This window comes from Dendropsophus ebraccatus, chromosome 11 (assembly GCF_027789765.1).
Source record: "Dendropsophus ebraccatus isolate aDenEbr1 chromosome 11, aDenEbr1.pat, whole genome shotgun sequence".
NCBI classification, from domain to species: Eukaryota; Metazoa; Chordata; class Amphibia; order Anura; family Hylidae; genus Dendropsophus; species Dendropsophus ebraccatus.
In genome coordinates, this window is record NC_091464.1 from 101,555,996 (window position 1) to 101,578,831 (window position 22,836).

General features: G+C 47.9%; 1 protein-coding gene across 2 annotated transcripts in view; it reads left to right on the forward strand.

The window, feature by feature from the left end:
- RECQL4 (RecQ like helicase 4) overlaps positions 1-22,836 on the forward strand; it is a 152,905-nt gene that overhangs the window by 39,062 nt on the left and 91,007 nt on the right. For both annotated transcript variants that reach the window (XM_069946229.1, XM_069946228.1), the window contains exons 3-12: positions 1,705-1,738; positions 13,999-14,075; positions 14,234-14,362; positions 14,606-15,846; positions 16,433-16,532; positions 18,627-18,756; positions 18,955-19,071; positions 19,198-19,335; positions 19,414-19,506; positions 21,806-21,942. In XM_069946229.1, coding sequence (XP_069802330.1) covers positions 1,705-1,738; positions 13,999-14,075; positions 14,234-14,362; positions 14,606-15,846; positions 16,433-16,532; positions 18,627-18,756; positions 18,955-19,071; positions 19,198-19,335; positions 19,414-19,506; positions 21,806-21,942 — 2,196 coding nt within the window. The remainder of the gene's footprint in view (positions 1-1,704; positions 1,739-13,998; positions 14,076-14,233; positions 14,363-14,605; positions 15,847-16,432; positions 16,533-18,626; positions 18,757-18,954; positions 19,072-19,197; positions 19,336-19,413; positions 19,507-21,805; positions 21,943-22,836) is intronic.

A 22,836-nucleotide genomic window follows, 5' to 3' on the forward strand; every position in this document is an offset into this window, starting at 1 on the left:
CTGAGATTTCCAAATGAAATGCAGAATTTACTTCCATCTGAGATCAGCCCCTTGGATCACTGATCAGCAGTCCAGTTCTTCTTCTCCTTGGCCCAGATAAGACTCTTCTGGCCTTGTTTATTGGTCAGGAGGGACACATGGGATGTAACACTTGTAGCCCATGTCCTGCATGTGCTTGTGGCTTTTGAAGCACTGACTCCAGCAGCAGGCCACTCTTTGTGAATCTCTCCCATGGTATTAAATGGCATTTTGGTTACAATCCTGTAAGACTGCGGTTCTCCCGGTTGCTTGTGCTCCTTTTTCTACCACACTTTTTCCTTCCACTCAACTTTCCATTAATCTGCTTTGATACAGCACCCTGAGAACAGCCAGCTTCTTTAGCAATGACCTTTTGTGGCTTCCCCTCCTTGTGGAGTGTGTGAATGACTGCCTTCTGGACATCTGTCTGTCAGCAGTCTTCCCCATGGTTGTGTTGCATACTGAACCAGACTAAGGGACCTTTTATAACACTTAGGAAGCCAATGCAGGGGTTTTGGGTTAATTATTCTAATTTTCTGAAATACTGACTTGGGTTTTTATTTGCTGTAATCCATAATCAACTTGAACAGAAATAAACGCTTGAAAAAGTTCACTCTGTATGTAATGACTCTATAGAATATGTGAGGTCACTTTTTCAAATTTGAAATACTAAAAAAAAAAATTTTTTTTGTTCTAATTTATTGCAAACCACTGTGTATGTATTTTGTGTGTGTATGTATATATTTGTGTGTGTGTATATGTAAATATATATATATATATATATATATATATATATATATATATATATATAATTATAGTAATACCTCGGTTTTCATACGCTTTGGAACTCGAACTGCTTGGTATTCGAACGAAAATTTACCCAGAAGTAGTGTTTGGAATTCGAACTTTGCTCGGTTTTCTAACATTTTTCGAATGTTTTTGCGAGCATGGATGGTTGGTTGTACCTGGCGAGTTAAGCAGTGGTGAGGCTTCACATATAGTACAGTGCTGGAGTGCATATACAGTGCAGTAGTAGTACAGGCAGTGCACCACCATCTCCCATACATTAGTGTTTGGATGGGGGGGGACGCTATACAGTAAAGGATGGGTGAGGAGTTGGTGACTACTGTACTATAATTGCTGGTTCTGATGGACATTTCTTATGTTTAATGTCCTGTACAGTGTGAAGTATAATCACTACAGTACAGAGCAGCACTATATACTTATCAGTGTAATAAATGAGTATTGTAGGTAATTATTGGTGGCTGCTGGAACCAATTCATCACATTTACATTATTTCCTATGGGAAGACACTGCTCGGTTTTCAAACTGCCTTTCGGAACCAATTAAGTTTGAGAACCGAGGTACCACTGTATGTGTGTGTGTATATAATATTATACTGGGCTGTGTATATGTATTGTATGCTGGGCTGTGTATATGTATCGTTTTATATTTATACATATATAAACAGCCTAGAATACCATTGTGAGGCGTCAGAAATCATTACCCCGAAATCCTTCTCTTCTGAAGTCTTTGATAGCACAGAACTGCTGGTATAATACTGGCTATAGGATTCCTCCTTCCCAAGTCTGTATAGTCCTACACAATGGAAGGAAAAATAGAAATGTATTTTCTTAGTTGCTCCTTTGCTCGACCTCTCATACTTATCTTGTTTCTGTTTCACAGGCTGATATGGAGGCATCTTCTATGGAGATACAGGGTAAGTAGTGACCCTGGTGGTGTCACCATATATATCGGGGGGGGGGGCTCGGACCTTGGAGGTTTTATCATACTGGTGCTCTAAAATTAGGTGGGACGGTATGTGTAATAGGGCTCTAAAGGAGGGAGATTTATCAAACATGGTGTAAAGTGAAGCCGAGATGGTTTCACAGATAAATCTCCCCCAAATCTGTTTACTTTTAAGATAATTCAGAGAACCCATAATGGCAGATAATTCAAATACAGATTAAAGAAAATAGATTTTAAGAGTATTGGAAATTTCAAAATGCTAAAACCGTTAAAAAAAATTGGGTTGAAACATTTGGTACTCGAGCCCCAAAGAGAGTGACTATTCACCGCATTGGTGACAGAAGTGATGGTGACAGCTTGAGCCCCACTGCGTTAGGCACCATTCACACGGAGTAAAACTGTCGGAATGTCCATTCTCCCACGTGAGCCTCCCATAGACTGCCAGTATGACACGGAGGCTGAATCCCGTCAGTTTTACTATAAATGAACCCCCCCCCCCCCCGTGATAGGTTTCTTAGGGGCTTTTGTAGTATTGTTCGGAATACATAAGAAATTCAGAGGGGGAGGGTTAGGGTGTCACCATATACTAGGGGGAGGGGGTGCTGGGACCCTGGAGGTGTCACCATATATGGGGGGGGGCGCGGTGCATCTGGGTGCTGGGACCCTGGAGGTGTCACCCTAGATCAGGTGTTTCTGGGACCCTTGTCTTCTCAGTGACCCTATTACATTGTGACCGGCTGCCGGGGTAAACCAGTATACGTTTTCTAGGGTAACGGCCAGGGTGGATTTGATTTAAATTTGACTGATTTAAATCATGATTTTAATCACTAGACAGTAAGGCTTGATTTTAAATTAGTGATTTAAGTCAAAGGTTTTTTTACCCAAACTAGTTCTTGCTATTTTAACATGCAAGTAGATGAAGATTTTTAGAATCACTTTTTATATTCCTTTTTTTTCTCCCCAGTTTAATGGGTTAATCATTTATATTTGGACACCACTGTTCTGTTGTACTTAGGAAGGAGAAAAATAATCCTGACCATAACAATTTAAATAGATTTATTTAACTGAAACAATAACAACATTACAGCGTACGTTATTTGCTTAACCCCTTCGTGCTGCAGCTAGTTTGGGCCTTAATGACCAAGCTAATTTTTCAAAATCTGACCTGTCTCACTTTATGCTCTTATAGCTCAGTGATGCTGTAACATATGCTAGCCATTCTGAGATTGTTTTTTCATCACATATGGCACTTTATGTTAGTGGCAAAATTTAGTCACTACTTTGTGTGTTTTTTTGTGAAAAACATCAAAATATCATGAAAAATTTAAAAAATTAGCATTTTATGAACTTTGAAATTCTCTGCTTCTAAAAAAAGAAAGTCGTAGCACATAAATTAGTTACTAAGTCACATTACCGATATGTCTTCTTTATTCTGGCATAATTTGGTAAACATATTTTACTTTTTTAGGGTGTTACGGGGCTTAGAAATTTATCAGCAAATTATCACATTTTTGTGAAAGTTTCCAAAACTGATTTTTTTTAGGGACCAGTTCTTTTTTTTAAATGGATTTAGAAGTCTGGTATCCTGAAAACCCCCATAAGTGACCCCATTTTGGAAACTACACACCTTAAAGAATTAATCTAGGGGTATAATGGAACATTTTAACCCTACAGGGGCTGGAGGAAAGTATTCACAATTAGGCAGTAAAAAAATGGAAAATTTAAATTTTCCAATAATATATACGTTTAGATTAAAGTTTCTCATTTTCAAAAGGAATATGAGACAAAAAGCACCCCAAAATTTGTAATGCAGGTTCTCTTGAGTACAACGGTACCCCATATGTGGGCTTAAACCACTGTATGGGCGCACAGCAGGGCTCAGAAGGAAGGGAGCGCCAATTAGCTTTTCCAATGCAAGTTTTGCTGAAGAAGTTTCCGAGCGCCGGGTGCGTTTGCAGAGCCCCTGTAGTGTCAGCAGAGAGAAAACCCCCCATAAGTCACCCCATTTTGGAAAGTGCACCCCTCAAAGAATTCATCTTGGTGTGTGGTGACCATTTTGACCCCACAGGAGTTAGAGGAAAGTATTCAAAAGAAGACAGTAAAAATGAAAAACTCAAATTTTTCCAATATTATGTTCTTTTAGTTTGAAATTTCTCAATTTTATGAGGAATAAGAGGAAAAAAGTACCCCAAAATCTGTAACGCAGGTTCTCCTGAGTACAATGGTACCCCATATGTGGGCATAAACCACTGCATGGGCACACAGGAGGGCTCAGAAGGGAAGGAGCGCCAATTAGCTTTTTCAATGCAGATTTTGCTGAAGAAGTTTCTGAGCACCAGGTGCGTTTGCAGAGCCCCTGTAGTGTCCGCAGAATAGAACCCCCCCCCCCAAAAGTCACCCCATTTTGGAAAGTGCACCCCTCAAAGAATTCATCTTGGGGTGTGGTGACCTTTTTTACCCCACAGGTATTAGAGGAAAGTATTCAAAATTGGCCAGTAAAAATGAAAAACTCGAATTTTTCCAATAATATGTTGGTTTAGTTTGAAATTTCTCAATTTGACGAGGAACAGGAGAGAAAACGTACCCCAAAATCTGTAACGCAGGTTCTCCTGAGTACAACGATACCCCATATGTGGGCATAAACCACTGTATGGGCACACAGCAGGGCTCAGAAGGGAAGGAGCGCCAATTTACAGGAGCAAAACCGCAGCTAGTAATGGTTATTAGAATAGCGCAGTTACTAAAATAAAAAAAATGAGATTACAGGTAATCTGGGGTGGTTACGAACAACGTGTGGTGGTCACGGGCAACGTGTGGTGGTCACGAGCAACCTGCTGTGGTTACGGGCAACGTGGGCTGGTTACGGGCAACGTGGGCTGGTTACGGGCAACCTGCAGTGCTTACAGACAATCTGGGGTGGATACGGGCAATGTGGGGTGGTTACGGATAAACTAAAGTTCTTATAGGCAATCTGGGGTGGGTACCTGTAATCTGACATGGGCACCGCAATCTGGAGGGGGTCATTGGCAATTTGTGGTGGTCAGAGGCGGCGTGGCGCGGTCAGAGGCGACGTGGCGTGGTCAGAGGCAACGCGCGGTGGTTACGTGCAATCTGGGGGGTTACATGTAATCTGGCATGATTACGGGGAACCTGGGGGGGTTATGTGCAACCTGGAAGGGTTACAGACAATCTGGGATTGTTACTGATAAACTAAAGTGCTTATAGGTAATCTGGGGTGGGTACATGTAATTTGGGGTGGTTACGGGCAATCTGGAGGGGGTCACTGGCAATTTGCGGTGGTTACGGGCAACGTGCGGTGGTTACGGGCAACGTGCGGTGGTTACGGGTAATCTGGGGAGGGGTTAGGGGTAATTTGGGAGTAAATCAATTATTACTATAATAAAAAGTGTGTTTTATATGTCACTTTTTGTACTTTACATATTCATTTTCACTGTATTACTATGTTTACTGTGATATTTTCTATCTCAGTAATCATAGTTCAGTGACAGAGACCAAATTGGTCTCTGTCACTTTAAATTTTCAGAGTTGGCTGGTTGTGAAGCGCATGCGCACTTCATAACCAGCCAGGACACCGAGGAGGAAGGAGCTCCAGGATCAGGTGAGTATATGAGAAAGGGGGGGTGACTGGGGGACGGGGGTGACAGGGGGGGTGGGGGGCGACTTGGGTGGTGGGGGGACATCACTTTTTATCCCCTGTCACCAATCATTCATGGTGACAGGGGATAAAAAAAGCCGGGAGCACATGGTACAAGCGATCAGCGGTATATAGTATATACCGCTGATCGCTTGTACCGGGACCCCACAGGGGGGTCCCCGATGACTGCCCCATGCTCTCCGCTACCTCCGGTGGCGGAGAGCATGGGGCTTTCATTCATTTTAACTTTTCCATCGCTGTGAACAGACATTAGTCGGTTCACAGCGATGGCGGCGGCCATCTTGGAAATGATGGCCACCGGGGGAGGGGTGTTAGTGATCGCCCTACTAGGGGGGGCTGATCTGAGGTCTGGGGGACACTTATTTCATCGTAGATTCACGGCGGGGGGAGATGAAAGGCGGCGGCAGCACCGGTAATCCCCTTTACCGACGGCCGCCGCTATAACGTTAATAGCGGCGATCGTCGGTTAGGGGGGGGGGGGACGGACCCCACACACTGCCCCAACCCCTCAGCTACCTCCGGTAGCTGGGGGGATGGGGTGGGGGCCGTCCCAGCCCCGCAGCCTTATTCTCTGCCATCGCCGTAAAAAGCTGATGGCAGCAGAATAAGGACCCTTAGTGACCGCCGTAAAAAGCCGTATCGGCGGTCACTAAGGGGTTAAACAAACATCCATGTTTGTTAACTAATTTGGCTAAACAAAATATATATATATATTTTAAGAACACATGAAAAACTTAAATACTACTGTCCCTGCTGTCCTCTGTAGTTCACTTGTTATCTTCATCGTCATCATCATCATCTCCTCCTCCTCACACTTAGATTCACATTCTTCTTGTGTTGTGCAGATCTATTCCACCTCAAACAATCAGAAACATATTGTCTAACTTCTTGGACTTGGCACTGAAGGGGTTCCTGTATTCATAGGTTTGTAGAACAATAGGATTAAGGTCTTTTTCTCAACTCTGTTCATGTTGTAACATTTTTGCTGTGAAGAAGAGGCTGGGAGTTTTGAGAACTGCGTAAGTGATAATATAGGAGAGAAACTGCGCACAAATCCTACAGAAACCTCCTGGAAGAGCATGGCATTGGGAATGTTACACATATACAGCCTTTATTCTACTGAGTTAAACAACTCGGCTTTATCTCATGATGGAAGAACCTTTGGATGGTAAAATATTTTCCTCAAAAAGCAGTTTATTGTAAAAAATCCGATTTAAATAAAAAAAAAAAAAACGGGGCGTGGCTTGAGCGCTGGAGCGGAAGGTCGCATGTAGCGGTAGCTCCGTGCAGAGTCCCCTGTCTCCTGCTATCCTGACATCATCCTAGCTTCCCCCAGCTTACCGCAGCGTCTCAGATCCCGCTCCGCCACCCGGAAGGCCGACATGTGCCCCAACAAAACACCCGCCGGGACGGAAAGGCTGCAAACTTATGCCCGCGCGCTCGGCCAAGATGGCACCGGCTCCTCTGCCCAGCAGAGCTCCCGCCTGCCACAGGACCCTACTTGGCAGCATCACTCCTCTGACCACCAGCACGATGCAGGAGATGTGCAGGTAGAACCTGTGGAGCCCACGATGCGGGAGCTGCTGGCGGCTATAACCGGATGCAAAGCCTCCTTAACAGGTATGTTAGAGGAGGTGAAGATTGACATAAGTCTATTGAGACAGGACTTCCAGAACTTGAGAGAGAGGGTCCGTCATGCCGAGGACCGTATCTCAGATATAGAGGATAGAACAGCTCCTATGCCTGCTGCTATAACTGCTCTTGAGAAATCTTCTGAGGCGTGGAAGGAGAAGGCTGATGATCTAGAAAACCGCCTTAGGTGAAATAATCTGAGATTTATTGGCCTGCCTGAACGTTCTGAGGGAGCAGATCCTGGCAAATTTGTGGAAAACTGGCACAGAGACTTGTTCCCTAATGCCCCGTTTTCTGCTGCTTTTGCTGTTGAGCGGGCTCATAGAGTTTCGACTAGACCGCTACCACCGGGATCTCCGCCGCGGCCCCTACTAGCCAGAATGCTTAATTATAATGATCGTCATCTGGTTCTGCGTCTGGCGAGAAAGCTGCAAGACATCACCTATAATGGAGCCCGTGTATCCATCTTCCCGGATTTCTCTGCTGATCTCCAGAAGAAACGCGCCTCCTTCACGGCTGTGAATCGATGTCTCCGTGAGCTGGAAATCCCATACTCCATGACGTATCCGGTGCCTCTGAGAGTTGTAGATGGGGACAGAACCGTCTTTTTCTCGTCTCGGGAGGCGGATGATTGGGTGCGCTGTAAAAGACCGATGCCACAGGTCTGAGGACTCGGGACGTTTCTTGTCTCAATTGACCATTCTGGGTGAGGTGGTTCTACCCTGTGCAATGTGCCTTCTATACTCACCCCTATACTCCTGATCTTCCTCTGCATATATTCTTTTGAGTTACCTTACATTCTTTTAGTTCTTGAATGTATAAGATGTTCCATATTTCAGTTAAAACGTTTTCCACTAGATGGTGCTATGACTACATGCATCTTAGGTTTGGAGCAGCCGGCTCTCTCCCCATGTTGATACTCTTACATGTTATGTTTTACTTTGTTTTTACATGCTTTGCTTATTATACTGTGGCCACCGGGGGGCTGTGGTTTTTCACTGGGGTGGCGGTCCTCCTTTGCTCTTACAGACACGCGGGACTTTCCCCGTAACTAATGCCACATTATTACATATCTTTCACTTGTTCTGTTGACTACGGTCGTCTGACCCTTCGGGGCTGTTTGTTGCTTTTTGTTCATTGTTTTTGTTGGCAAGGCAGATTACAGTCTTTCTATTTACCGCACTCACTCTTTACGATCTTACACTTAATACTTATCGGTGCCTTCTATGTTTTAATCTGGTATGATGTCCATTAGAGTCTTCTCTTGGAATGTAAGAGGGATGGGACATCCTCAAAAAAGGGCTATGATACATGCTCTTATTCGTAAGCATAGCCCTCATATAGTGTGTCTGCAGGAAACGCACCTCACTCCTGAGCACCACGGGTGGTTACGTAAACCTTGGGTACAGTGGGCTGGTCATTCCTGTCATACTTCTATTCTAGGGGTGTATCTATGTTAGTACATAAGTCCCTGAAATGGGAAGTGCAAACCTGTAAGTCCGACTCTGAGGAACGGTTTTTGTTTATTCATGCCCCTATTGACAACAGTCCTTTTTGTTTTACTGGGAATATATAACCCTCCTCCTGGGACCCTGGGTGTGCTGTATCAGGCTGCGGCTTATGCTGCGGCATATCCCAGTGCCCAGATTATGTGTATGGGGGACCTTAATATGCTCCTGCACCCTTATTATGATAAACAGGGAGCTGACCCTTCTTTACTTACCTCCTCATCTCCTCTGGCACAATTGCTCTCTATGTTAGGATGGTTGGATGCGTACCGCCATTTCTATCCGACCTCCTCTGTGTTCTCCTGCTTTACTGTAGGGAGTAGGACTTTGTCTCTTATTGACTATGTTTTGGGTAACCCATCTCTCATTTCTAACATAACCGACATTGCCTATCTCACCCGATCTGTCTCGGATCACTCACCTCTGGCTTTCACCTTGGGTCCTCCTGATCGAAGTGTACGGACCTGGACACTAAATCCTTTTTGGCTGACTTTATTTACAGATAACGATCGCATACCTGATCAGCTCCAATTAAATGGGGATCATGAGGATAAGTTGGTTCTCTGGGAAACCCTTGAGGCCTACCTTAGGGGTTGCTTACAATCCTCGATCTCATGTGAAAAAGGTGGGTGATGCAGAGGAGCGGGCTCTTGAGGTGAAATGTGCAATGCTCTAGAGGTCATCTATAGCGGATCCTTCTGATGTTGCGAGAGAGGCATGGCTAACGGCTGGTAGACAATATTTGCACGTACTACAGGCTAACAGGAGACTATTTTTTTCAAGATTTAAAGTTTTTATTACTTTCAAAAGCAAAGTATTACAATACAATGACGTTAAGGCAGTATGTGAGAACAGGGCGCGGTCAGCGCCGCAAATATGCTGAAAAAACATCAGAAACTGTGATATAGTAACTTCGGTATCATATGAGGTAATGTTGGGGCAGATACACAAGGGGTCATCATGACAGTAACCAATATCCATATAACAATAAGACAGACAATAACCATAACCAGATCATTCAAAATAAATTCAGAAAGCATTAACGACAATCTGGCGCAATAGTGTTCTAAACAAAGGGGCCTCGATAGGGCCTGCATGGCAAGTGAGTGTAGGAAGTGAACTATAATTAAAGCATGTAGATAGAAAGTAAGAAAAGAGAGAGAAAAGGAAACGGGGGAGAGGGGAACATAGCAGGGAGGGGGGGAGTAAGGGGGTAAGCCCTCATAACACCGCAGGGGGGGGGTTCATCGGTAAGGTTGCGGTAAGTGTCGGAGTGTAGGAACTCTGACCAATAGAACCAGGTCTTGTTGTAGCGCTTGGTGTCTTTGGGAGTTAGGGCAATTAAGTCTTCCATGCGCTGAGTGAGGGAGACTTCGGCCAGCCACTCCGACATAGTAGGTGGATCGGGGGATTTCCATCTACGCGGGATGACTGTTTTAGCCGCCTGTAGCAGGTGGCGGGTTAGGGATTTCTTATATTTAGTGACAGACATGTCAAACATGTAGAGTAGGATGGCCTCGGGTGAGTCTGGAATAGTGACCCCAGTTATTGAGTTAATGACAGTGAGAACCGTAGACCAAAAGTATCTGATGGAAGGGCAAGCCCACCATATGTGCGTCATAGTGCCCACGTCCGCGCCACAGTGCCAGCAAACATCGGGCACCGTTGGGTACCATTTATGGAGCTGTTCTGGGACCCTATACCAACGGGAGACGATTTTGTAGCTAGTCTCCTGAGCCCTGTTCGCGACCACCGCTTTATGTGACAGAGTAAAGCATTTAGACCACTGGGGTTCAGTGAATTGCTTGTTCAACTCCCGTTCCCAGGCTGAGCAGTATGGAGGTAGCGAAGAGGACCCAGCAGACAGCAACAGCCGGTAAAGGAGGGAAATGGCATGTGGGGGGCAAGGAGGGGACAGGCACAGGCTCTCAAAGTCTGAGAGAGGCCTGTGCAGGTTGTGGTGGTTTTTAATGGAAGTGTAAAAGTGGAGGAGCTGGGAGTATGCAAGGAAATTGCGGCCTTGGAGGATCGGGTCTGGGACAATAGAAGAACGGGGTAAAAGGCCACTCGGTGAAAGGATCACGGAGAACCGGAGAGGTAGGAGTTTGGTAGCTCCCAGGAAAGGGTTGGGGGAGTGGCCGGGTAGGAAGGCGGGATGATCAGTGACGGACAATAGTGGGCCCTTAGGGTCCACCAAGGAATCACGAGACTATTTTTTAATAAACAGTCTGCGTTTGAACTGGGCAACCAGTCCAGTAAATTGCTAGCATATTTGATTCACCAGAATAATCGTTCCCCTGCTATACTTAAAATAAACAGTGAACAAGGGACGGTTCTCAACACGAATCAGGACATTGCGAATCGTTTTGTGCAATTTTATACGTCTTTGTATGCTGCCCAAAATGATTCCTTGCTTTCTGATCTCGAGGTTTATCTTGATGGGATAGACTTCTCCAAATTGTCAGTTAATAGCAGAGATTCTTTAGAGGGACCAATTACTCTGGAGGGGGTAACTGATGCTATTGGGGACTTGGCAAAGGGCAAGGCGCCTGGCCCTGACGGATTTCCGATAGAGGTGTACGCGAAATACATTGATGTTCTGGCGCCTTGCCTTCTGGCAACTCTGCATGAAGCTTTTGGAGAAAGGTAAACTTCCAGATACATTTTATGACGCCACTATAGTTGTTATCCTTAAACCCGATAAAGACCCCTTGGAGTGCGGTTCTTACAGACCGATATCTCTGTTAAATATAGATTATAAAATACTCACTAAAATCCTGGCCAATCGTCTTAATAAAGTTATCCTTGAAATCATCCACTCTGACCAAGCTGGCTTCATGCCTGGGAGGTAGACTTCTGACAATATACGAAGAGTTCAGGTGATTACTCAGGTGGGGGTAGCAGCAGAGAAGGACTGGGCATTGGCCTCCTTAGATACGGCTAAGGCCTTTATGATGCCACTATCGAATGGCTGTTTTTGTTTGCTGTCCTTCAACGATTTGGGTTTGGCCCTGTCTTTAGGAAGTGTATCTCCCTACTCTACTGTAACCCCAAGGCCTGCATTCTGATTAATGGTATTTTAACCCCCTATTTTCACCTAGCACGGGGAATGCGACAGGGCTGCCCTATCTCTCCCTTATTATTCGCCGTGGCAATCGAGCCCTTGGCTCTATGCATTCGTCAGCATCGGAGCTTCAAGGGAATTGTCAATGGTATTCCGGAGGATAGGGTAGGCCTGTATGCTGATGACATGATTTTATTCATGTCTCAACCCACAGTCACACTCCCTCTAGCTATTAATATTATTGAATCCTTTGGTAACTATTCGGGCCTACGAATTAATTGGGGAAAGTCAGCGTTTATGCCCCTTAATCCAGTGGGATGGGGGGAGGAGGCCTCTGGATTGAAAGTAGTGTCCCAATTCAAATATCTAGGGATAATCATAAGCCGTGATTACTCAGAGGATCTAGCTCGCAATGTTTACCCACTGTTGTCCTATGTCAGAGATAAATTTAGAGTTTGGGCCCCCCTCCCACTAGCAGTACCGGGACGTATAAACTTAATCAAGATGGTGATATTGCCCAAATGTCTATATGTTCTCGAACATGCTTCTTCTCCTGTTCCTAAATCCTTTTTTAAACAGCTGAATGCCATGCTTCCCTCGTTCGTGTGGGGAAATACTAGATCAAAAGTAAGACTGTCTGTACTGCAGAGGCCCAAAGCGTCTGGTGAAATGTCTCTCCCTGACTTTTATCTGTATTATCTAGCTCCCCACCTTACCTACTTAAGAATTTGGGTTCAAGCTGGGATTCTACCTAATAGAGAGCATCATCTGGCTTATTACTTAGGCCTTAGGCACCTCTGGCCGGTACTAGAAGGTAAATCTGCTCGCAACTGGCTCCCCCTTTACCGTCTGGCCTCGCAAGTTTGGTCCTCAGTAAAACGGATTTACCAGTACACAGATGTAATTTTAGATATGCCGATTTGGTATGACCCTTCTTTGACCCACCTGGGCCCTAATCTAGATCCGACATTCTGGATAGAGCATGGAGTTAGCTTTTTAACCGATGTCTATGCAGATGGAGGGTTTCGTACTTTCCAACAACTACAGGAAAAATGATGTTCCTAGGCAGAGTTTTTATAAGTACCTACAGCTTCGTCACGCTGTTACTGCGCAGTTTGATATCCCTAAACGCCCCATGTCTAAGTACCCTTTAATAGGTATCTTTAAGTCTCAGGGCCCTCGTGGAATAATTTCTACTCTTACGTATTTCCTGGATGCGGTAATAAAAGCTGCCCCACTCCCTGTGCTGGATAAGTGGAAAGCATGGTTCCCATCCTTGTTGGATGATGACTGTAAGGAAGCGTTGTCCTCCCATCTGTATGTGTCGCCTGCGATCAATAACAAACTGACGCAACTTTTTATTTTCCATCAGTGTTATTTAACACCGGTTCGGTTACATAAGATGGGAAGACATCCTTCACCAGAGTGCCATAGATGTCACCACCCCCACTCTGACTTTAGACATATGATGTGGGACTGTCCCTTCATACGATCTTTCTGGGAGGATGTGATTAAACTACTAAGTAGTGTTATGCAGCGCCCAATTGAGTTAGAGCCCAAAGGATGCTTCCTTGGTATTCTGGATGATGAAGTATGGACTCATCATCAGCTGATCTGTCTAAAGGAAACATTGTTCATGGCCAGGAAGGCTATTGCGCTCAAGTGGATGGACCCTAGATCGCCCACGTTATCCGAGTGGGTAACTTTGGTAAATACTGTTGTGTCCTATGAGAATTTAGTATTTAAACACAGGGCCTGCCAAACTCAAAAAAGTATGGGGAATGTGGTGTAAACACTCGGCTACTAATTATTCCACGAATGGATTTACACGCCTCAGGGATACCTTGTCTGCCTCTAATTCTTAGTCTTGTGTATATTCCGGATATTTACTTTTCTTTCTTTCTTTTATGTACTGGTAAGATTTTTTTATTTTAACGGTGACTTGCAGAGTTCTTTAGTTCATTTTTTCAGTGTTTTTGGGAATGTACTGACCTTGCTTTATGTTGATGTTTCTGTAGTATGCTTCTTGCCTCGTAACTAGAATTGGACGCATAACACGGACTATACTTTTGCGGAACCTTCTTGTATTCATGTCTTTTATTTATTTAAAACATTGATTTTTATCCACCCTGGTAACGGCCTTAACCACCCATGTTATTCTCCTGACCTTGTTTCTATTGTTGGAATCCACAAGACTGGACTACATCTAAGGGGTTAATATATACAAGAATCCTCCTTCCTGAGCTGCATGGTGGGAATGTTGCGTCTTTGGGTCTTTGCCCTTTTGGATGTCGGTGCTTTCTCTTGGTGACCTGTGTAGGTGCTGGGACTCACCATTGTCTGGTCTTTAGGTCTTTACAGAGAGTTCCGGACCCTGAAACAAGGAAGACTGGGCGTGACCCCCACCCTATGTGGCCCAGAGTCCCCGGTGAGTGTGATAAGATTGGGGCGGGGGACTTCAGCTGTCAGGATGTCTGTGTGTGGGGAGTCCTCTGCTGTCAGGATGGGGGGGGAAAGGGGTTCTCTGCATCCAGGATGGGGATCCTTGGTCTGAATTGAGGAATACTGTTATACTGTTGTTTTCAGCAATGGGGCAGCCATCTTAACCGTGACAGTGTGACCACTAAGTTGACCTCTGCAGAGCGAGGCTCCCTGATGGCCTCTGCTCAGTATTATGGAATGAAGCTTAAAGCAAACCTAGGAGGAGCCTCGAAAGTAAGAACAATCAGCATCAACTACATTAATGTACATTGATCTCTGTGCACTGATTTCCCCCCCCCCTTCCCCCAGTACTGATTGGTGTACCCCCCTCCTTGTATAGTGTGTTTGGAGGTACCTCTTGGTCTCTGTACACTGATTCCTCACCCCCATCCCCCCAGTACTGATCTGTGTACCCCTTCCTGGTACAGTGTGTTTGAGGTCCCTCTTGATCTTCTCCCTGTTTATAATGTCCTGTAGAATCGGCCAGTATCACTGAAGAAGTCTTCCGCATCCCCCCGGACCCCCACCCCGGACCCCTCCTCGACTGGTACACATAAGCGGGGGTCTCCTCCTGCCATCGTGGCTCTAGACGTCTCTCCAGAAAGTTCTCCAGGATTTCCAGATGATTTTATGAACACACCGCCGGGTCTTCAGCCGCATGTGCTCAGATTAACCCCTTCCTCACAAGACCAGAAGAAACTGAACCAGCTCCAGGCCAAGGTTGGCCAACGTCTAACGTCCCTAAACCCGGCCTGGCTGGAGAGGTGTGAGCGGAGACTGGGCAGAGAACAATGCCCATTTATAGGCAGCGGAGACCCTTGTGTGGAGACTCCGAAACCCTCAAACACTACAGGACCATCCCTGCTGCCTGGACAGAGAAGATCTCCAGATCTCGGGGGTCTGCCACTGTACACAAAACAGAGGGAAATTGACCCTGCACCAGAGTTTTCTTATCAATCCTGGCCACAAGCTGCTCTGCCAGTCGCTGTCCAAGACGCAAGCCATGAGGTGGAGAAGCCAGTCCAAGACGCAAGCCATGAGGTGGAGAAGCCGGTCCAAGACGCAATCCATGAGGTGGAGAAGCCGGTCCAAGACGCAAGCCATGAGGTGGAGAAGCCGGTCCAAGACGCAAGCCATGAGGTGGAGAAGCCGGTCCAAGACGCAAGCCATGAGGTGGAGAAGCCGGTCCAAGACGCAAGCCATGAGGTGGAGAAGCCGGTCCAAGACGCAAGCCATGAGGTGGAGAAGCCGGTCCAAGACGCAAGCCATGAGGTGGAGAAGCCGGTCCAAGACGCAAGCCATGAGGTGGAGAAGCCGGTCCAAGACGCAAGCCGTGAGGTAAAAAAGCTGATCAAAAGAAGCTGTGTCCAGAGTCAGGGGAAATCCAGAGCGGAGCCAAGAGAGGAGGCAGTCTGCAGAGAACAAGCCACGGCTACGGAGGTCATGAAAACTGGCAATAGCAGAACCAGCCGCAGCACAGGAGTGGGGCGGAGAAAAGGGAAGAGGCTGAGAGACAATCTGACAGACTCTGAATCTGAGGAGAGCAATGGCTGTGCACACAAGAGCAACAAGAGAACCTCCAAGAAGGCCAAGACTGAGGAAGACAAGACAGAAGAGGGTCCCCTGAGGATCCCTGCTCGAGGAGCTGAGAATCTACTGGGGGAGGTGATGGAGGAAGAGGAGGCTTCAGTGCAGAGAGTCACTACAAAGAGTTATAGGTACAGTCCTCCCTCCCATCTCGCATCATATATCTCTGCTCCCTCCCGTCCCATATCATATATCTCTGCTCCCCCCGCCCCGTATCATATTTCTGCGCCCCCCCCCCCCCCCCCATATCTCTGCTCCCTCCCGCCCCGTATCATATTTCTGCGCCCCCCCCCCCCCCCATATCTCTGCTCCCTCCCGCCCCATATCATATATCTCTGCTCTAGAGATGAGTGAACCTCACTCTGGAGCATTCTCGAGTTGATCCGAACCCGAACTTTGGGCATTTGATTAGCTGGGGCTGCTGAACTTGGATAAAGCCCTAAGGCTATGTGGAAAACATGGATATAGTCATTGGCTGTTTCCATGTTTTCCAGAGAACCTTAGAGCTTTATCCAAGTTCAGCAGCCCCAGCTAATCAAATGCCAAACATTCGGGTTCGGATCCACTCGAACCTGAACCCGGTTCGCTCATCTCTACTCTGCTCCCTCCCCCCCCCCCCCCCCCACATCATATATCTCTGCTCCCTTCCGCCCATGTCGCCCCATGTCCTATTTCTGCTCCCTCCCCCTCCATATCATGTCTTTGCTCCCCCCACAGGGCACCCCAAAAACCAGCCAACAACTTTGTTCGCATCAACCTGAAAAAGAAATCTTATGTGAAAGGGTTTGCACTGAATGGGAACAGACTGAGAAAACAGGTAACATGGAGTGTGTCCGTATAGCTTCACCTGTAACACCCCCCTCCTTCTTGCTGTATCTCTGTCTCTCGCTGTGTCTCTCTCTCTCTCTCTCTCTCTCTCTCTCTCTCTCTCTCTCTCTCTCTCTGTACTTATTGTATAGAAGTGGTGATGAAAGTAGTACTGAAGTTTCGCCCCTAGATGTCTCTGTATTAGACATGTGTTTTCAGATGCTGCACGGCTGAAGAATGTAAAGGGCTGATTGTTTGTATGTCACATGGATCTGCGAACAAAAAGGAATATGTTCTTCTTCTCTCCTATCATCTCTCTTTACTTCTGTTTGCACTCTTCACCCACTCACAGCACACTTTGGATGCCGAAGAAGGAAGTCACATGGGTGTAGGAAGTGCATGAGTTTTTCGTATTGGACTTTGTAGAGGAAGGACGCAAGCTAGCCAGCTCTCTACAGTGGTCCTCGCAGGGCCCTGGCTCTCTGCCAAGTCCCCCACTCTGGTCAGTCTTCGCTAGAACCCAGTAAGGGTAGGATGCAAGACAGCACACAGTTTTCTTCTCAGTAACTCTACACAACACTATGCAATGTTAGACCTCTGCCAGGAGAGGACAAGTCAGAGACAACCTCAATCCACGCCGAGGACAAAGAGTCACAGTGCAGGACAGTATCCACAGACAGCAGTAAGCTAGGAACTGATCCAGATAGAGCAAAGTTGCAGTAAACCTAGGAACTCTTATCTCGCAGCGCGGTTGTCCGTAAGAAAATACTCAGCATTCCGCTCATCCCAGGTAACAAGGTCTGGGCCTTGTCACCCTCTAGGATGGTTCAGCCAAATCTAGTGGGCATCAGATGGTGTGAAGACTAACAGGTCAATACACAGGCACAAGTATTCTGTTTGTTTTTTTCTTTCTTTCTTTCTTTCTTTCTTTCTTTCTTTCTTTCTTTCTTTCTTTCTTTCTTTCTTTTTTTCTTTGTTTGTTTGTTTGTTTGTTTGTTTGTTTGTTTGTTTCTTTCTTTCTTTCTTTCTCTTTCTTTTTCTTTCTTTTTTTATTTTTATTTTTCTTTCTCTCTCGCGCGCTCTGTCTCTCTCTCTGTCTCTCTCTTTCTCTCTCGCGCACTCTGTCTCTGTCTGTCTCTCTCTTTCTCTCGCTGTCTGTCTCTCTTTCTATCGCTGTCTGTCTCTCGCACGCTCTGTCTGTCTCTCTTTCTCTCGCTGTCTGTCTCTCTCTTGCTCTGTCTGTCTCTCTCTTGCTCTGTCTGTCTCTCTCTTGCTCTGTCTGTCTCTCTCTTGCTCTGTCTGTCTCTCTCTTGCTCTGTCTGTCTCTCTCTTGCTCTGTCTGTCTCTCTCTTGCTCTGTCTGTCTCTCTCTTGCTCTGTCTGTCTCTCTCTTGCTCTGTCTGTCTCTCTCTTGCTCTGTCTGTCTCTCTCTTGCTCTGTCTCTCTCACGCTCTGTCTGTCTCTCTTGCACGCTCTGTCTGTCTCTCTCTTGCACGCTCTGTCTGTCTCTCTCTTGCACGCTCTGTCTGTCTCTCTCTTGCACGCTCTGTCTGTCTCTCTCTTGCACGCTCTGTCTGTCTCTCTCTTGCACGCTCTGTCTGTCTCTCTTTTGCACGCTCTGTCTGTCTCTCTTTTGCACGCTCTGTCTGTCTCTCTTTTGCACGCTCTGTCTGTCTCTCTCTTGCACGCTCTGTCTGTCTCTCTTTTGCACGCTCTGTCTGTCTCTCTCTTGCACGCTCTGTCTGTCTCTCTCTTGCACGCTCTGTCTGTCTCTCTCTTGCACGCTCTGTCTGTCTCTCTCTTGCACGCTCTGTCTGTCTCTCTTTTGCACGCTCTGTCTGTCTCTCTCTTGCACGCTCTGTCTGTCTCTCTTTTGCACGCTCTGTCTGTCTCTCTCTTGCACGCTCTGTCTGTCTCTCTCTTGCACGCTCTGTCTGTCTCTCTCTTGCACGCTCTGTCTGTCTCTCTCTTGCACGCTCTGTCTGTCTCTCTCTTGCACGCTCTGTCTGTCTCTCTCTTGCACGCTCTGTCTGTCTCTCTGTGACAGTCTCTCTCTCTCTCTCTCTCTCTCTCTCTCTCTCTCTCTCTCTCTCTCTCTCTCTCAGATGTGGAAGCAGAAGTGGCAGAAGAAGGGTGAGCAGTTTGGAGGAGGTGGGAGACCTGTCAGTCGCAGTGAGGACGTTTGCTTCCGTTGTGGCCAGTGTGGACATTGGGCCTCGCAGTGTCCTGGGAATGGTAGGACGTGTGTAATCGGGATTGTGGGGGGTGCACTCTGTCTGTGTGTTTGTGTGTGGGGGGGGGGGGGGGGGGTCCGACCAGTGTGTTTGGGTGGTGGTGGTGGGGAGGGGGTGTCCGAAAAGTGTGTGTTTGTGTGCGTGCATGTGTGTGGCGGAGCCTCACCCTCTCTCCTGGTCTCTGATCCCTATCATTCAGGGGTTGCCGTGCCGTTACCCCTGAAGTCGGACGCCATACCAGAGGAGGAGGAGCTTGTGCTGCCGACCTTAGAGGAGGTGGCTCGGATGACAAACACTCGGCTGATCCCAACCTGTGGTGAGTAGTGCCGCTGATCAGAAGCAATAACGATCAGTAGGGCCCCGATCTTGCGGCTCTAGGTCAGGTGCCCGGTGTGGCTACTCGCCAGCCTCTCATCATTTCTGCCAATTACTGTTTCATCAGATATTAGAAATAATCCACAACAGCTGAACCCAGATCCTGTGATGGCCGTGGACGTTATAAAGCCCATGCACGAGCCAGCTCCCCCTCCCCCCGCTATGCAACCTCTGTATGATCTGACAGCGTCCGGGCGAGTTTGCGGTAAGATCATCACCACCAGGGTCCTACACTATTGTCTCTGTCTGTTTGGTGTCTTATGTTTTACTACCTATAACACAGAGACCCCACCAGAGGTGTACGCCGCCCTCCGTGAGCTGGGATATCAGAAGTTTCGTCCAGGGCAGGAGGAGGCCGTCATGAGGATCTTGTCCGGTAATCCCCCCCCCCCAAAAAAAAAATTCTCTCCAAGGGGTACAGTGACTCCATCAGTGGCGGCTGTAGTCATAGATGTCCCCGGTTCTCTCCTCCCCCTATAGTCACACATCTCCTCCCCCTATAGTCACACATCTCCTCCCCCTATAGTCACACATCTCCTCCCCCTATAGTCACACATCTCCTCCCCCTATAGTCACACATCTCCTCCCCCTATAGTCACATATCTCCTCCCCCTATAGTCACACATCTCCTGTGTCCTCCTCCCCCTATAGTCACACATCTCCTGTGTCCTCCTCCCCCTATAGTCACACATCTCCTCCCCCTATAGTCACACATCTCCTCCCCCTATAGTCACACATCTCCTCCCCCTATAGTCACACATCTCCTCCCCCTATAGTCACACATCTCCTCCCCCTATAGTCACACATCTCCTCCCCCTATAGTCACACATCTCCTCCCCCTATAGTCACACATCTCCTGTGTCCTCCTCCCCCTATAGTCACACATCTCCTGTGTCCTCCTCCCCCTATAGTCACACATCTCCTGTGTCCTCCTCCCCCTATAGTCACACATCTCCTGTGTCCTCCTCCCCCTATAGTCACACATCTCCTGTGTCCTCCTCCCCCTATAGTCACACATCTCCTGTGTCCTCCTCCCCCTATAGTCACACATCTCCTGTGTCCTCCTCCCCCTATAGTCACACATCTCCTGTGTCCTCCTCCCCCTATAGTCACACATCTCCTGTGTCCTCCTCCCCCTATAGTCACACATCTCCTGTGTCCTCCTCCCCCTATAGTCACACATCTCCTGTGTCCTCCTCCCCCTATAGTCACACATCTCCACCCCCTATAGTCACACATCTCCTGTGTCCTCCATCAGTGGCGACTGTAGTCATTGATGTCCCCGTTCTCTCCTCCCCCTATAGTCATGTATCTCATGTGTCCTCCTCCCCCTATAGTCGTGTATCTCCTGTGTCCTCCTCCCCCTATAGTCGTGTATCTCCTGTGTCCTCCTCCCCCTATAGTCACACATCTCCTGTGTCCTCCTCCCCCTATAGTCACACATCTCCTCCCCCTATAGTCACACATCTCCTGTGTCCTCCTCCCCCTATAGTCGTGTATCTCCTGTGTCCTCCTCCCCCCTATAGTCGTGTATCTCATGTGTCCTCCTCCCCCTATAGTCGTGTATCTCCTGTGTCCTCCTCCCCCCTATAGTCGTGTATCTCCTGTGTCCTCCTCCCCCTATAGTCACACATCTCCTGTGTCCTCCTCCCCCTATAGTCACACATCTCCTGTGTCCTCCTCCCCCTATAGTCACACATCTCCTGTGTCCTCCTCCCCCTATAGTCACACATCTCCTGTGTCCTCCTCCCCCTATAGTCACACATCTCCTGTGTCCTCCTCCCCCTATAGTCGTGTATCTCCTGTGTCCTCCTCCCCCTATAGTCGTGTATCTCCTGTGTCCTCCTCCCCCTATAGTCGTGTATCTCCTGTGTCCTACTCCCCCCTATAGTCGTGTATCTCCTGTGTCCTCCTCCCCCCTATAGTCGTGTATCTCATGTGTCCTCCTCCCCCCTATAGTCGTGTATCTCCTGTGTCCTCCTCCCCCTATAGTCGTGTATCTCCTGTGTCCTCCTCCCCCTATAGTCGTGTATCTCCTGTGTCCTCCTCCCCCTATAGTCATGTATCTCCTGTGTCCTCCTCCCCCTATAGTCGTGTATCTCCTGTGTCCTCCTCCCCCTATAGTCGTGTATCTCCTGTGTCCTCCTCCCCCTATAGTCATGTATCTCCTGTGTCCTCCTCCCCCTATAGTCGTGTATCTCCTGTGTCCTCCTCCCCCTATAGTCACACATCTCCTGTGTCCTCCTCCCCTATAGTCGTGTATCTCCTGTGTCCTCCTCCCCCTATAGTCGTGTATCTCCTGTGTCCTCCTACCCCTATAGTCGTGTATCTCCTGTGTCCTCCTCCCCCTATAGTCGTGTATCTCCTGTGTCCTACTCCCCCCTATAGTCGTGTATCTCCTGTGTCCTCCTCCCCCCTATAGTCGTGTATCTCCTGTGTCCTCCTCCCCCTATAGTCGTGTATCTCCTGTGTCCTCCTCCCCCTATAGTCGTGTATCTCCTGTGTCCTCCTCCCCCTATAGTCACACATCTCCTGTGTCCTCCTCCCCCTATAGTCGTGTATCTCCTGTGTCCTCCTCCCCCTATAGTCGTGTATCTCCTGTGTCCTCCTCCCCCTATAGTCGTGTATCTCCTGTGTCCTCCTCCCCCTATAGTCGTGTATCTCCTGTGTTTCAGGTCTCTCCTCCCTGGTTATCCTCTCTACGGGGATGGGCAAGTCTCTGTGCTATCAGCTGCCGGCGTACATGTATGCTATGAGGTCCCGGTGTATCACGCTGGTTATATCCCCGCTGGTGTCTCTCATGGATGATCAGGTAATATGTGACGGTAACTCTACAGGCCTCCCCTACCTGATCGTCTCTGCTCTATTACTGTTATACACAGCAGCCAATCAGAGGAGGTAGAGCTGCAGGGGGAGGTACAGAGCAGCAGCCAATAATGAGACAGGAGGTGTGTCTACAGCAGACTCCCTGTAGCTAAATGAGGGGCCCCTGGATTGTATGTGGGGTGGCTGGGTATAGAGCTACAGGAGGGGCTTCTGGTGGGGGGGGGGGTTATAGAGCTACATGAGGGGCTCCTGGGGGGGTATAGAGCTACATGAGGGGCTCCTGGGGGGGTATAGAGCTACATGAGGGGCTTCTGGGGGGGGGTATAGAGCTACATGAGGGGCTCCTGGGGGGGTATAGAGCTACATGAGGGGCTCCTGGGGGGTATAGAGCTACGTGAGGGGCTCCTGGATATATGGGGGGGGGGTATAGAGCTACATGAGGGGCTCCTGGATATATGGGGGGGTATAGAGCTACATGAGGGGCTCCTGGGGGGTATAGAGCTAACTGAGGGGCTCCTGGATATATGGGGGGGTATAGAGCTACGTGAGGGGCTCCTGGATATATGGGGGGGGGTATAGAGCTACATGAGGGGCTCCTGGATATATGGGGGGGGGGTATAGAGCTACGTGAGGGGCTCCTGGATATATGGGGGGTATAGAGCTACATGAGGGGCTCCTGGATATATGGGGGGTATAGAGCTACATGAGGGGCTCCTGGGGGGGGGGCGGTTATAGAGCTACATGAGGGGCTCCTGGGGGGGGGGGCGGTTATAGAGCTACATGAGGGGCTCCTGGGGGTATAGAGCTACATGAGGGGCTCCTGGATATATGGGGGGGTATAGAGCTACGTGAGGGGTTCCTGGATATATGGAGGGGGGTA